This window comes from Pleurodeles waltl, chromosome 6 (assembly GCF_031143425.1).
Source record: "Pleurodeles waltl isolate 20211129_DDA chromosome 6, aPleWal1.hap1.20221129, whole genome shotgun sequence".
Classification (NCBI taxonomy): Eukaryota; Metazoa; Chordata; class Amphibia; order Caudata; family Salamandridae; genus Pleurodeles; species Pleurodeles waltl.
The window spans coordinates 540,957,349-540,973,353 of record NC_090445.1 but is presented as its reverse complement, the minus strand read 5'-3'; the positions used below and the strand labels follow the sequence as shown (position 1 = coordinate 540,973,353).

Below are 16,005 nucleotides of genomic sequence, written 5' to 3'. Positions count from 1 at the left end.
TCCGCGAGAAAGATGAGCATTGAATAATAAATGTATTTTGCCAACTACAGTGTTTACTGCCAGATGTTACGAACATATGCTCTAATAGCACTGAATTCATCCACCTTGGAAGGATGAAAGGATGAATTTCTATTCTACCTCACTGCCCAATTGCCCGCTCCCAGAAAGATGTTCCAGAAATATTTTTAAATTGTAGGCACGGACTAAAAAATCTAGCGTAGCGTGAACGCTTCAACTCTTACCACAAACAATCGGCGAGCATTGTACAAGTCGGAGCTCGCCACTAGGATGACTGAACGGTAGTTGCAGGAGGAGAGGAGGGCATTGAGAGAGGAGCACTGCGCAAAATCCCAGGGAGGGGTATAGCATACCGCCTAACTTTGGCAACATGAGATGAAGAGGTGCTGAAGATACCCTTTGACGAGAGATGAGTCACTATTCCCTAAAATATCACAGCCTGTAGCGGAGGGGACCTCTCCTCGCTTCCATCATGGTGACACGGCGCCTGTTGAAGATGAAGAGGTGCTGAAGATACCCTTTGACGAGAGACGAGTCACTATTCCCTAAAATATCACAGCCTGTAGCGGAGGGGACCTCTCCTCGCTTCCATCATGGTGACACAGCGCCTGTTGAAGATATCCCTCTGCACTGACGTCCCTTGCCTGGTCTTGGTCCTCCATCATGTGAGGGTTTAGCAGTAAGGAGGAGAGAAAGCCCAGGAAAGCAAGATTGTCAATCTGCAGCCGGGCTGAAAAAAGTGAGAAAGTTGGACCATTCTAATATTTGTTTTAATGCAGGGGGAAAACCCTAATAGTGGTATGAGCTGCTCGTCTCAAATAATCCTTATCAAATTCCTCTCTCGAACAAAACTAAGTGAGTCAGAAGCAATCGAGACTCGCCAATTTCATCACTTAGTTCCAATAAAACAAATAGTCGCATTCAGACCGAATCTACAGGCGTGCGTAAGTTGTGGATGGGCCAAACCGTTCAACACAATCATATGCCCAGAAGAGAGAGAATTAAAACAACCCCCCTAAGTAAACAGGCCCCAGTTTTTACCCCAAAGAAAACATTAGGAAGACAGAATTTTTAAAAACCAAAAATGTTTGCAAGCACGGGAAGCGATCTGATGGATGGAGAGTGACAGGTAGAAGAAATGATCCTGTTATATCGTAGAGGAAAAAAATACGGAGTGTCTGCAAGTCGGAAAAACTTTAGTATGAAGTATAGAGTGGATCTGGTTTCTCGTTTTTACCTAAAGCTTGCACGCTAACGGTAAGGGACCATTATATAAGGCACAAAACTCGGGAAAACGAAACCTTTGTGCTCACAAATCTACATCAAACAGACGAAAGGTGACGGCCCGGCGGATGTACATCTCTGTGGGGACACGCATATAGTACAGTAGAAGTGTAGCCTGACAGATGTGCTTCAGCCCCACGCAAAGGTCATATTCTGTCTGGCACTCTGCTGGGTTTCAGTCACAACGTGCCTAGACTTCTCGACCAGGACTTAGATGAGTGCGGCTGCTAGCACCTTCTGCACAGAGCCCCCAGGGGGACGGAGATGCCTTGGGTAGGTTGTGATGTGGAACTGTTCCCAACAAAATCAACAATAGTTTGCAACTTTGCGGTTAACCTCTGAACGTAAAAGGGAAAAGAATACAGCCAGTCACACCATGCGAAGATTAAGCATTAAGGCTTAAAATAAGAACCGGATACATTTTGCCCTCTCTCTATGAAAACCCTTTGATTTCACCAGTGAGCCGCTTCATTGATTGAAGCCGCAAGGAAAGGTTCACGATTCGCACACAGGCGGTTATTCAAAAAGCGATACAATATCGGTGTCTGTGTCCAGGCCACAAGCTGCAGTCTCCGTTGCGGTTTGCATCACTAAGACATCAGAGCAGAGGCTCCCAGGACACACAGATCGATGCCCCAGCCTGTCTGCCTCGGCATGGGGCTTTCACAACTACACATCAGGTTTGCGTGGGTGTCTTGAAACGGGTCTAGTAGCACTGTACACATCTGAGATACTAGCAGGTAACACAAAAAGGCGCTGCACGATCGCTGCCAGGTAAGGCTGCACACCTGGAATGTTAAGAGTGCCACAAAAGGCCACAATGTTACTCAGAAGCCTTGCCACTAAAGTAGGGCCGTTGTGCCATGCCAACGGATTGTTGAAGAATGATGGGCCTGTTCAATGAAACACTTACCATAATCTTTTTAGGTACATTATAAGAAATCAGCACTAAATATTCCTAATGGCAAAGGCATAGAATTACGTCTATTTTGACTGACGTTCTAAAAACAGAAGAGCATTGAAAGTCCAGTGCAAAGATGGTCTTCCTTTGGGAGTACTGAAAGAGACCACAACTGGTGCTCACACCATGCTGCCTTCCAGGAAGAGGACAGGGTTTTCAAAGAATCAACGGAGGAACTCTTAAGGGAGGGCAAGAGTCCTGCTGGATCTTCCGGTCAAGAACTCAGTGGGACTGCCCACGAGGGGTTATGTGACCACAAAAGAATCCCCTGGTGAGCTCATGCAGACCCTCCACGATACACCACAGCAGGAAACGACCCACAGAAGGGAAACCGAGATATCCTTGGTTCCTGAGACTAGTCTGACAATAGCTGTCAAACGGAAAGACATGAAGGGACCGAGGCAAAGCTTCTTCATTGTCACACAGGCGGACTTGATTATGTACACACACTAAAAGCAAGGAATGACACGTGGTGACTTTTAATATGTCTGTTAAATGTTCAGTTACATTCTTCCATTCCTCTTTCCACTATCATTTGTGATACTGTGGCTAGGATAGGGTGGGGTCTCGGATGTGTCTGGCCAGTTACCTCAGAACAGTAGCATGAAATTATGAAGTGGGTACTTTAGACAAGCATTGGCAAAGCAAATAGGATTCATCTATGAAAGAACTGGCAAAGCCAGTACATCTCGCCTATGTGGGATCTATGGATTTGTCAATGTTTTTTTACATGTTGCACAGTAGTGCAAACTACTGTGCAACTTGGCTTAAAGTAAAAATAAAAAATAAAAAAAATAAAGGGCTATTACGCAGCCAGTTTTGACCTCATCATAACACTTTCTAGCATGGCAATGGGACCACCATATGGCATTCCATAATCCTATGGCACGATGGGTATTCTTTGTGATGCTGATGGCAATGTTACATGCACTTAAGGGCAAAGTTCTGTCACTCGCAGCTCTGGATTTCTTTCTCGAACTGTCCACAGGTTTTATCAATCAAGGCTCAATTTTATGCGTGAAAAGAATGAATTTACTTCTCATGGGTGAGGGGGCATTTATGCTGATAGCCATGGCACTTCCACTCCGATTTGTGACCATTACTGTAACATATTTTCGGCCATTTTGTGAATAATAAACTGCTTGTACTAAGCAATATTCATACTTCTGTGCTAAACTGTCAGCTGCTCCAAGAGTCTGTTATTTGGATAAGGCACTGCTCCTGGAAGACATCTTCAAGGCTCCTTATTCCTGACAGCCAGACAGACAGAAGGAGCAAAAGCCCTGGATTGTGTGGGTTTCACCTTTGAACCCAGTGCACCTGCGCCCCGATGCTTCCAGTCCCTGGCCTGCGTGGCAGCGGGGAGCCAACAGGGGCTGTTTGTGTGCCTCTGCCGACCATGGCACGAATAATGTGCGGGAGGCTTATTCTCAGTCTGAGGTGACAGGCACACGTGCTGGTGCGGAATGGAACATGGGATTAACGGACAAAGGAATGAATGCACCCACGTATTGAAAATACATATTTTAGGGAACCACACAGCCAAGAGAGAGCGGAAGTCTGGACTCCAATCATTCCTACAGGATACCCAATTCAGTCTTTACAGACAAGGTTGTTTTTGTTGTCACTTGTATGTGCAATTGTCACTAATGTGGCATTTTAGCACTCTAACTTTCTTCAGCATTTGCAGGTAGAACCGATTTTTTACTGGGGAACGTGTGCTTATTGTAATATGATCGATGCATTCACATTTCAATTGACCAGGCATAGTGCAGGTTTTAAATTCAAGCAAGCAGCGAGAGGGAATTAGTGGGGACATGGACAGGTGGAAAGAAAGGACGGGAAAGGAGGCAACAAGCGACGTAGGTGGGGGCTACCAATGAAGTGAGGCAACAAGGTGACGGGGGCCAACGTGGAGAGAGGAGACGGACTACAAACCCATGCACTTGTAAGGAGTGCTAGGAAGAAAATACAACAACAAAATTCTTCGATAAGCACCCGGCCACTGAAAGGATACTGCCTGCCGACAGGAAGCTATAGTTGGTCCATGTTCCACAGAACGTACAAATACTCAATGTAGAAGAGGAAGCAAGAGACGCTGTGGCTCAGAAGCTAGGAAAAGAGAGCAGAGTCGAAGTCAATCAATGGTAAGTAATGGTTGGACTTTAAGCCTGTTCTAAGCTTTTTTTTTTTTTTTTAAACAATAGAGTTTGCAAGCGTTGTGCTGGCGAAACCTTAAAAATGTGTATCATTGGAAGAGTAGTCCAAGGCTTGGTCACATATGCAGTGCATAACTAACTGTCCGTGGAACACACATTATTTTTTTATTTCTCCGAGCTTTTAAAATTCCATGTTACTTTTTGCCATTTTATCTCTAATGCTCTTCTGAAATTTAAGCAATGAATCCATCCCTTTCAAAACAATCATGGTTAAAGCATGAGATCTCAATGACGACTAACTTAACACACATACGACAACTGATCCACAAGGAAGGAATAAAAAGCACTTTTTCCTAATCTACCATCTTTTTACCTCTAACTTTGGGTTTCAGAGTAGTGTTCTACTCGCCACAAACAAAACAATTCAATTCCTCATCACAGGTAGTACCCACTATATATATATATATATATATATATATATATATATATATATATATATATTACTTTTAAAAAAGAAAAGGAAGAATAAGCTCAGCCCGGTGGGCAAGCCTACAGCAGCAACCATAAAAAGAAAAACAACACTGCCGGTCCAGACATACGCATTATATTGGTGTTTCAGGTGAGTTTCACCATGTTTGCTTAAATAATCTTTCCATAAATATGCAATACGTACGGAGACTCCTGCATATGATACACGTTTATAACCCCAAATAAGATTTCAAATTAGTGGTAAAATCCTTTGTCTTATTGAGACTCAACTATGGTACCTCGCTAGTGATAGGCATACCTATAAGCAGTGCTTAATTTGTGCTTGTTGTTTCCGGTGTGGAGCACCTGCACTTAATTTTGAGGGCCGGCGCTTAATTTTCTGCCTCAATCATTTATTGCAAGCAAAAGACACGCACGGGAAAGAATGAGGAAGAGAAAAATGAAAAAGCGTCACAAAGGGAGAGCGCAGAAAGCTGCAGGAGTGAGCTAAAGTGGCAGGGAGTGGCTGTAAATGGAGTAAAGAGGCTTGAGATGGCTTCAAGGTTACGCTGCCTCAGTATTCCGTGCTCGCACATTTAATTGCAGCAGCTGCATATTTAAGAGGGCTTTGGGCACTGGCACGTTTTCACTTACAAACTAAGCACTGTCCTAGCTCCCATAAAGGCAACCCTGCTTACATCAGTAGGGTCACTTCAGTAAGATGCCTTAATCCTTCGTTTTAGCCTTTATTCTATTCCATCTTTCTTAGTATTTAATTTAAACGTATTTTCCGAGTAAGGCATTCACTTTACTTAGTTAATGTCCAGTCTGACCCATCCAGGCAGAGCATTAATTTGCAACCTCCACTGAATGTGGTGTGTTCCCTCTTGGGGACACAAGAACACAAAAGAAGACTCATGTAAGGTGCAGCAGAATGCATAGGCTATGGCATCAAAATGCAGCAGAAGAACTGTGGACAAGAGGGTTTAGTATCTGGACATCAGGGCGCACAAAAGAGGGAGAGAAGAAATGCCTCAGAGTTGGGCAGGCAGTAAACCTGCATCACCATCACCATCAAATAAACTTTATTCAACTTGTGAACAAGCCATAAAAGCGCAGCATCAAATTGTCATGCATGCACAAATTCGCAGCAAAGTCCATGAGCAATCAAAAATGTTACAGTTAAAAACAGGAAAAAAATCTATAAAAACACCCCTAAAAATCGCAACTATATTTATATCAGAAAAATAAAAATGTTACTCTTCACAGATATTTCTTATTCTGAAAGCCGCTGAAAGCTAACCACATTCAAAATAATATTCACATGAAGCATTTGAAGATACATAAGGGCTGGGAGGACTTGATTTAAATTCACTCTTAAAAACGGGAATAATAAAGCTTTCCTAGGAACCACGTACAAACTGCAAAACATTATGAAATGCAGGGTGCCATCTGGAGACAAATTGTTGTGCAAAGCCCCAGCCTGTGGCCCCTCGAACAGCAAACAGAAAATGAAACAAGTCCAATCTAAATCTTGTAAGTAAAAACCGATCATAGATACTGAGGCCCATTGTAAGCTCCATACTGGGACAGGTTCTCAACAGAAAGTGATTGTATGTGTTGCTTTGATAAAGCCACCGGTTCTCTAGTCTCAGCCCTCTCTGCTGCAAAAACTGAGCTAGCTTTAAGGTTTAGCTGTCAGCCTTCACTATATGCTCGGGAGCAACCTGCTCACTCCTGCCTTAAGTATACAAAGTACCCTTTACAGGGAGTGCAGAATTATTAGGCAAGTTGTATTTTTGAGGATTAATTTTATTATTGAACAACAACCATGTTCTCAAGGAACCCAAAAAACTCATTAATATCAAAGCTGAATATTTTTGGAAGTAGTTTTTAGTTTGTTTTTAGTTTTAGCTATGTTAGGGGGATATCTGTGTGTGCAGGTGACTATTACTGTGCATAATTATTAGGCAACTTAACAAAAAAAAATATATACCCATTTCAATTATTTAATATTACCAGTGAAACCAATATAACATCTCAACATTCACAAATATACATTTCTGACATTCAAAAACAAAACAAAAACAAATCAGTGACCAATATAGCCACCTTTCTTTGCAAGGACACTCAAAAGCCTGCCATCCATGGATTCTGTCAGTGTTTTGATCTGTTCACCATCAACATTGCGTGCAGCAGCAACCACAGCCTCCCAGACACTGTTCAGAGAGGTGTACTGTTTTCCCTCCTTGTAAATCTCACATTTGATGATGGACCACAGGTTCTCAATGGGGTTCAGATCAGGTGAACAAGGAGGCCATGTCATTAGATTTCCTTCTTTTATACCCTTTCTTGCCAGCCACGCTGTGGAGTACTTGGACGCGTGTGATGGAGCATTGTCCTGCATGAAAATCATGTTTTTCTTGAAGGATGCAGACTTCTTCCTGTACCACTGCTTGAAGAAGGTGTCTTCCAGGAACTGGCAGTAGGACTGGGAGTTGAGCTTGACTCCATCCTCAACCCGAAAAGGCCCCACAAGCTCATCTTTGATGATACCAGCCCAAACCAGTACTCCACCTCCACCTTGCTGGCGTCTGAGTCGGACTGGAGCTCTCTGCCCTTTACCAATCCAGCCACGGGCCCATCCATCTGGCCCATCAAGACTCACTCTAATTTCATCAGTCCATAAAACCTTAGAAAAATCAGTCTTGAGATATTTCTTGGCCCAGTCTTGACGTTTCTGCTTGTGTGTCTAGTTCAGTGGTGGTCGTCTTTCAGCCTTTCTTACCTTGGCCATGTCTCTGAGTATTGCACACCTTGTGCTTTTGGGCACTCCAGTGATGTTGCAGCTCTGAAATATGGCCAAACTGGTGGCAAGTGGCATCGTGGCAGCTGCACGCTTGACTTTTCTCAGTTCATGGGCAGTTATTTTGCGCCTTGGTTTTTCCACACGCTTCTTGCGACCCTGTTGACTATTTTGAATAAAACGCTTGATTGTTCGATGATCACGCTTCAGAAGCTTTGCAATTTTAAGAGTGCTGCATCCCTCTGCAAGATATCTCACTATTTTGGACTTTTCTGAGCCTGTCAAGTCCTTCTTTTGACCCATTTTGCCAAAGGAAAGGAAGTTGCCTAATAATTATGCACACCTGATATAGGGTGTTGATGTCATTAGACCACACCCCTTCTCATTACAGAGATGCACATCACCTAATATGCTTAATTGGTAGTAGGCTTTCGAGCCTATACAGCTTGGAGTAAGACAACATGCATAAAGAGGATGATGTGGTCAAAATACTCATTTGCCTAATAATTCTGCACTCCCTGTATGTACTTGATCCAAGGGACACAAGGAGCGTGGTCATGGGAGAGATGATCCTTTAAAATCGCTCTATTCAACTTAGCCTCGCTTCTAACCCAAACCCCTTACAGGATGGAAAGGGGGAAAACTCTATAATATCTGAGATATAACCTGCTCCCAGTTCTTTATGTACTGGGAAAGTGGAGGCACACTGAGGTACACAGAAAAGATGCAGAAAAAAAAACATTTTCCACTGTTTGTAACTGAGACTGCTTGGCACAACCCCATACCTCACGCTCATATCCCACCCAGAACACACACTTGGCTCTATACACTTGTGGCAGGGCCTTCACCAGTTTTTTACCCAAGCGAGCTGCAAAATTAGAAACCAAATCCTCTCTTCTCTGACTGAACAAAGAGCACCAATTCAGAAGTGAGCCAAACATTATTCGTAAATAAGATAATGTGCTTGTCTTCGGCAAAGCACTGTTGCCAACGTAAAACAAATGTGTTTTAGAACAGCACAGGCCAACCACCATGACTAAAGACTTCTTGACGTTAACCGCGATATCTAGAACTTCCATAAAGGTCACAATTACATTCAACAAGGCCTGCAACCCCTTTGCAGTCCTAGCCATGATAACGACATTGTCGTCTACAAAAGCACAGGCAGGCATTGTTGCCCCATTTGTGGACAATCCGCATCCGGTTCACATATAGAATTAAAAGAAAGGGGGCAAAAACGCAGCCCGGTCTTACTCCCCTACGAATAATAAAATTCTGTGTGCATGAAAATCTTTAGTGTAAGGCACCGCTCGCTGCCCTGGTGTTCAAGTGCAGGTCCCTGAGAAATAAAACAATATCCTGCTCCACAACGTCGATAACATAATATGCCACAGTTTGTCTCTTTATAACTGGTCAAAATCCGAAGTAAGATCAATGAACGCAAGATGCATTGATCCCTGTCGAGCAATTGTGTATCTACCCAAAACCATTTAGAAGTTTAAACACTAGTCAACAGTGGAGCGCCCCACTTGCCATATTGAACATCAGCTAAAATATTGTGCTCCTCAGGCCAGGTCTCCAATTTAGTTAATAAAACTCGTTCCAAGACTTTCACCACTGAGCCGAGAAGGGAGATGGGCCGATAGAATTGCGGACTGACCCCGTCCCCCTTCTTAAAAATCGGGGCGATAACTGAGGCGGCCCATCAACAACTGCTGCATTGATAACTGACATAAGGACAGAAGCCCAAACCTCGGTATCACCAATATACAAATCTGGGCGAATTCTGTCAGGGCCGGGGGCCTTGTTTTTAGATAAACACAGTACCCACGCTTTAACCTCCTCCAAGGTAAAGAACAACTTGGGCTTCCCCTTAACCAAACTGAGCTCACTATCACCAATGCTTGCAGCTATTGCAGCTACGTCATAGGCCTCTTCTAACTGGGACACCCAACTGTCCTCGGTAATATGGGAACTCAGAGAACCTGTTGGCTATGGAGCTTAAAAAAAAAAAAGGGCTATTGAGTATGCTCCAAATTTTGGCACTGTTATTCAGCGTACTTGCCTCTAAGAGGGACTCCCAGTCAGCATCCATGAGGCCTCGCTTGCGCATCCCCAATTAATGCTTGTAATGTTAATGACAAGTTTTAACAAACTCAGGGTCCTAGGTCTGGTGCTAAAGGCACGTTTCAGGTTCTTCAAGGCTAAAGAACATCTCTTGTTAAACCAGTTAGGGGATTCAGTTTTAGTCTCCTGCCCCTCAATCACCAAAAGAGAGGACACAGTGATAGCAATTGCTGTGAAAGCCCCTAGGATTTCACCAGAACTCGACATGGGAGATTGACAAACACTAACTTCCTTTTCACAACGAGAGAGAGTAGAGGGTCCTAAGAAAACTATCATGAACAACCTGGGACCACCTAAGTCTTCTCCCATTATGACATGCTCTTATAGCACCCAAAATCTTCAGACCCCGCTCCAACATCGGTAAGAGCCATTCCAAGAATAAAGTCAGATGTTTGTGATCCCTATAGGGACTCAATAAAATATCAATGTTAGTTACACAGGATTAGAGGGGCACAGAAACAAAAATGAAGTCATATGAAGAATAACACTGTCTTTCCAAGCAACAAGCTTGTGGAGTGAAAACACTAAGTTTAACTCACTCAAAATCCCCTTTAAAGCAGAACCTTGAGTGGAGTGTTCCAAATGCAATCCAAAAATAGCTAAACAACAATGCAAACACTATCACCTCTCCCTAGGGTCATCACACAGATGGACATTAAAATCCACTGCCAAAATGAGGTACACTTCGGATCATTTAGAGTTTCCTCAAAAAGGAGCCCAAAAAGTGGATCTGACATACCTCTACGGCGACTACCTTTGCGTTATAGAAATTTAGCAGCACCACACTTGCAGTGCCCCGCATAGAGAAAGAAATGGCCTGTAAGGTAGAGAATCCTGGAGGGCGAATCTACAACTTTCCCTTTACCGCCAAAGAGGCAAAGAATCAACTCCCCTTTCAGTCTACCTAGCAGTGAAACAGTGGCAGGAACAAAAAAGGTTTTATACCCCTCAAGGAAATAGCAATTGGTGGTAGCCCAGGTTTCCTGTAAACACATAACCCCAAAACTTTTAATAAAACCCCACCAAACAGGGTCTTCAACCTTCGTTGCCAACCCAGCGATGCTCCAGCTACCCAAATCAGGTCCTTAAAACTGATTATTTTTAGAGTCTCAACAACCTACTGATGGCATCCCCCCAGAGCCAGGCCCTTCAGTCCGCTCAACAAGTCAATCACAAGCATCCAATGAGGCCAGCGGGCGAATCTCTTGGAAGTAACCAACCATGGAGGTCCTGGTTCAATCTGACCAATGAGGATGAGATAAAGGACCGACACACTTGGGTCTATAAAAGAAGCCCAGTGGGAGGGTCACAATAGAAGTCGAAGGGCAACCAAGGTTAAAATGAGAAAAAGAAGCAAGGACACTGCCTGCAGCAAGGGGACGAATACAATTTACAATCACACAGTCCCCTTCAAAAGATTTTGGGGCCTTTCCAATCCAACTCATCCTTGCAAGCAGATCCATCCAGCTTCCCACCTCCCTCCCTAGTGACGAATGTGAGTGACCTTATTCCTCCAGCTTCCCACCTCCCTCCCTAGTGACGAATGTGAGTGACCTTATTCCTCAACTGAACCTGACTTTCCATGGCCCCAGCTTTAAATGGCAGCACACTGCCCAAAACAACAACATAGGGAGCCGCTAAGCAGGGCAGATGAATATTCTTCAGCCTCGAGGATGAGAACTTGCTCCCCCCCTGATGTGACCTGAGCATTGGACTCCAGGGAATCAAAGTTAAGTTGGGCAACAGGATTGTTAGCCCGACCGCAGGCCAATCTACTCAGGCCCGCAGTGTCTATGTTAACAGGCCTACCCTCCTCATTATAAATTGTAGGGGTTATCTGATTTATTCTACCCAAACCTGGCTGTAACAATTTACCGTATTATCTATCTTTACATGGCCCCATGATACGCAAGTCACCCAAATCCCCTCCCCGGAGTCCTGTCCCGGTCATAGATGATCTACAGGGCCCGAATGCAAAGGTGGAGTGGGAGGTGCAGTAATAGGTACTGAGGGCCCCACAGACTGCAAGGGTGGTAAACAGTCAGTCAGTCTCAGTTCAGTAGCAGTCAGGCTTGCTGATAGCCTTTCCAATTTGGCATTAAGAGTAGCAACAAGCTTGTCATGAAAAGAATCAAATAGGACATCCAGCTTTTCAGACTCAACACCTACGTCGGGACCCTTTGGAGACAGGGATTTATTCTCCCTTGGGCGTTTGGACTTGCTGTACAATCCATCCTTTTCCTCTTCCCATAGGCAGCCTGGCCTTTGTCCCTTACAGCCACCACTTCAGGCTCCAAAGGTATTATGGTCTTGAGGGCTCCCTCCTAGAGTCCAAAGCCACAAATTGGCACACGGCAACTCAGACCCCCACTCCCGATCAGCTCCTTCTCACATCTGCAACTCTAATGGGGCAAATGGGGTCTTCTTTAGCAGGAGAAACTAGAGTCAACAAGTCAGGAGACGAGAGAGTTAGCCGACGCTCAGCCAGTTTAATTTCTTTACTAATGACTCCCACCGTCCTTAGCAGAAAGCCATCCAAGGGTGTGGGCGCACAAGGCTTAGAGGAATTAGTGGCCTGATTCCGCATTACCATGACTCTACAGTGGGGGGAGGCAGGATATCAAACATCCTGTGCCACGGTGGAATGAAAGTGCATTAACAGCGCTCGGCACGGGGGAACTGCATACATCAGCCCCTCCGCCTCCTCAGGTAAGGCAAGGTCTTATGGGACAAGGAGCCCCCCTGGAACAGCACTAGCACAAGCACCAAACATCCCAGCACCATTTAGATTGCTTTTTATTCATTGAAGAATGCTGAAACTAATATACTAAGTGTAGCTCCTTTGTAGAGTTTGAGGGCCTATATTGTTCTTTCAGATGTTCACATACGCTGATGTAATATGATCGTGGGACCACAATGCCAATTTATTTCTTGTTGCTTTGTTGTCACAATTGTAGTTGAATTTTGTGTACATGAACTCTAATTATTTGTGGAACAAAATAAAAATAAATCTTAAAAATCTTTTAAGTATGCATGTGTGACTTTAGCTGGTATTTACAAAATCGATACAGATGTCAATGATAATTCTATGAGAATCTGCACAAAAGTCCTGTTGAAAACCCGGAAGGACCAGAGTAGCGACTCACCTCCATCTTCACAGTCTTCGGGAGCTTTGGCTTTCTTGCACAACCGAGGGTCCAGCCAGGTTGTTGTCTTAGTGTTGTGACTTAAGAAAAGAAAAGCTGAGTCAGAATCAATCACCCACTCAGACATTAACACAGTTCACATTCGTTAGAGGACAAGTGTTCAATGAGCTGTGCCAGTCATTTCAGTACTCTATTACTTTTCAGCGAAACACCCCTTCACACAAACATTAGCAGTGTGAAAGACAATGAAGCATCACACTTTAACTAATTAAGTATGTGCCTAATTAATTACCCACCCACGTGCCGAAATATGTGTATATAATAGTTCTCTTTCTTCCATTTATTTAATTGAGATTTTGTAGCATGCCAGTATATTCCCTTAAGGCTAAAACAAGGCAAAAGTGTTTATTTATTGGTGAATAGCAGATGGAGGGTCACAGTTCTCAGGCCAACATTCACATGCGCTCTCAACCAAACAAAGGATTCAACAGAAATGCATGCTTACTCAATGAAGTAGATCATCCCCGTGTCTGTGTACGCCATCTCCCAATTTTTGGGCAGGGGCTCCAAGTTGTCGTCTCTCGTCAAGTAATTCCGAAAGTCCATGGAACTGCTGGTCTGGTTGTAACTGGGAACAGTCTTCCCCCAGTCCACGGACTCAGGGTGCCTGTCCTTGAGTTCTGTAAAGGAATGAGGGGAAAGGTCATGGTAACATAGTCCTTTTCATGTTATCCATTTGGAAGCATTAGGCATTTTACCAAACTAAGAAAGACGCCATGTCAGAAAAACAATACAGCACATTTACAAGTAAAACCAACTGAGGTAGTGCCATTACATCATGAATCTACAGGTCATGTTGGGTATGGCTATGCTAGCTACTCCTTTTATAGCCACTAACCATGACCAATAGGGATAAACATAAGCCATCTAAACCTTCAAGTTAGCATATCCAATCAGAAAGATTATAACCCAGTGCTCATACTTGCAATACTGTCTCCAAACAAACTTCCCTTTTCAAATTATTCTCTCCTAAGGTGATCATGTGTTGAATCTATACCATGGAAGCGTGCTTCGATGTCTGTGGAAAAGGTTTTCCTTTTCTGCTGTTCAACTTACGATTCACAAGTGCAATACACAGATACAGAGAGAGGAGCACATCATGGTGAAAAACATGAAAGTGAAATACTTTCGCTTGATGAATGCGGTGTTATACTTATAGCTCGGTTTGACTGGTTGTACCATGGCTGACTAGCGGCCAGTTCAAAGGACTGTTTCTCAATTCATAATATTAGTCATAATATCAGTCAACTGAAGCTCTAATGGTGGAAGGCTCTAACTAGTCATTCCCTGTTAAAATATCTTGTTAACATTATCTGTACTGCCTGCTTGTGAACATTATTCAGAACCTGGAAACATGTTTTACCTTACTTCACAATACTGCTTACAAATTGAATGCATCCGACTAAACATTGCTTGATCAAAAACTCCCTTCTATTATGTCTCCAACAGCCTGCTAGGATTTCAGCTACAGTGAGAAAAACAAAAAATAGGGATACATGACTCAAACTGTACCCTACTCAGGAGGTCTAAGTAGGCTGAAACCGGTCTGGGGGTTTCGCATGTGTCCTTGTTTAGAGAGGACCTGACCTGGTATTTCGGGATGCACTGTTTACATTGGGGCAGGGCCAAGGCTCATTTGCTTATGGATGGCTCCTTTATGAGGTGGCATGGTAGGAAAACAAAAGAGAACATTGGACTGGGTTGCATCCCAGAGTAATTACCAGTGGCTGTGATTAATGCAAGTTCACGTTTTTCCTTTACTTAGTGTGACAACCTAAGTACGGCGTGGGCTCTGTCCTCACTCTGCTCTACCATATAAGGTCCACCCTACATCTAGGCCTCAACAGGCTGAAACCAGTCTGTTGGTTGTTTATGTTCCTGTTCAGAAGGGCCTTGACTGGCAATTCGGACTAGGCTGTTGCTATTAAAGTAGGACCAAAGGTGATTTGTGTACGGCGGGTTCCTGTCATAGGTGAAATGGGGGAAAAACCATGGAATGGGAAACGGGCAAGAGTAATTGCCAATGGATGAGATTAGTTTGAACGATACATTCATCATTTTTTTTCTTCTTCAGTGCAGTGGGTATGCCCAAAGTTTGTCCTGTGCTCACTGTGCCTACTGACGAGGTTCAAAGAGGCCAAAACCACTCTGGAGGTTGTCCCGTTCAGAGTCGATCAGGCCTGGCAGTTCGAGCTGGACTATTCATGTTGGCATAGAATCAAGGCTTATGCGCTAGTAGAAAGTTCCTTTTAAGGTGACATGGAAGGCAAGAACATGATGCACTTGATTGGGGATCACAGTTATAACCAGTGGGATTCAGTCAATCCACACATCACTTTTGTGATGGAGATGCGCCCACTGATTCCGTCACTCACTGAAATGGGCCGAAGCACGGAAACCATCTAAGTGCAATTTACCACACAGTTAGCCGAATATTTTCCACTCTTTGTGCTGTTTGTCAAAACCAGTGCCACATGGAGGCAAAAAGGACACTGCAGTGGTCTTAGACAGCTGCACGCTACCCATATAGAAGCAAAAACACTACCATTACCTCCCTTCGGATCTCTTCTTTCTCAAGTAGCAAAACAAGGGGCTATATATTATTTAGAAAATGACTGACAAAGATATCATGACCAAAGTTGTTTTTTACAGAATCCAGCTGAATAGGCAACAATAAAAACACAATAAAAATCATACCTTTTTATACACAAAGCTGGATAACACAAGTCTGCCGCATACAAGTGCTACAAAAGAACAGGTGCTACTATTACCCAAAATCAAAGATACTGAGTTTACCGACCTAGGAAAAGCTGCCGTGGCTTTGCTAAAATTCACTTTTGTTTACCTGCAGTTCAAATGCTGGCGGCAAGAACAACTTACTGAACCACCTTGCCACATTATTTGATCAGATTAACAAAGAAATGCTTTCCCTTAAACTTGAATATTACATTGTATCCTGTGGATGTTAGCATTCTG

The 16,005-nt window shown here is 43.7% G+C and overlaps 1 protein-coding gene across 2 annotated transcripts in view; it reads right to left on the bottom strand.

Moving 5' to 3' along the window:
• The window catches only part of MAGI3 (membrane associated guanylate kinase, WW and PDZ domain containing 3), a 946,614-nt gene that overhangs the window by 429,225 nt on the left and 501,384 nt on the right, over positions 1-16,005 (bottom strand). For both annotated transcript variants that reach the window (XM_069238693.1, XM_069238692.1), the window contains exons 5-6: positions 13,475-13,649; positions 12,970-13,049 (exon numbers count right to left, since the gene is read on the bottom strand). In XM_069238693.1, the coding sequence (XP_069094794.1) occupies positions 12,970-13,049; positions 13,475-13,649 (255 nt within the window). The remainder of the gene's footprint in view (positions 1-12,969; positions 13,050-13,474; positions 13,650-16,005) is intronic.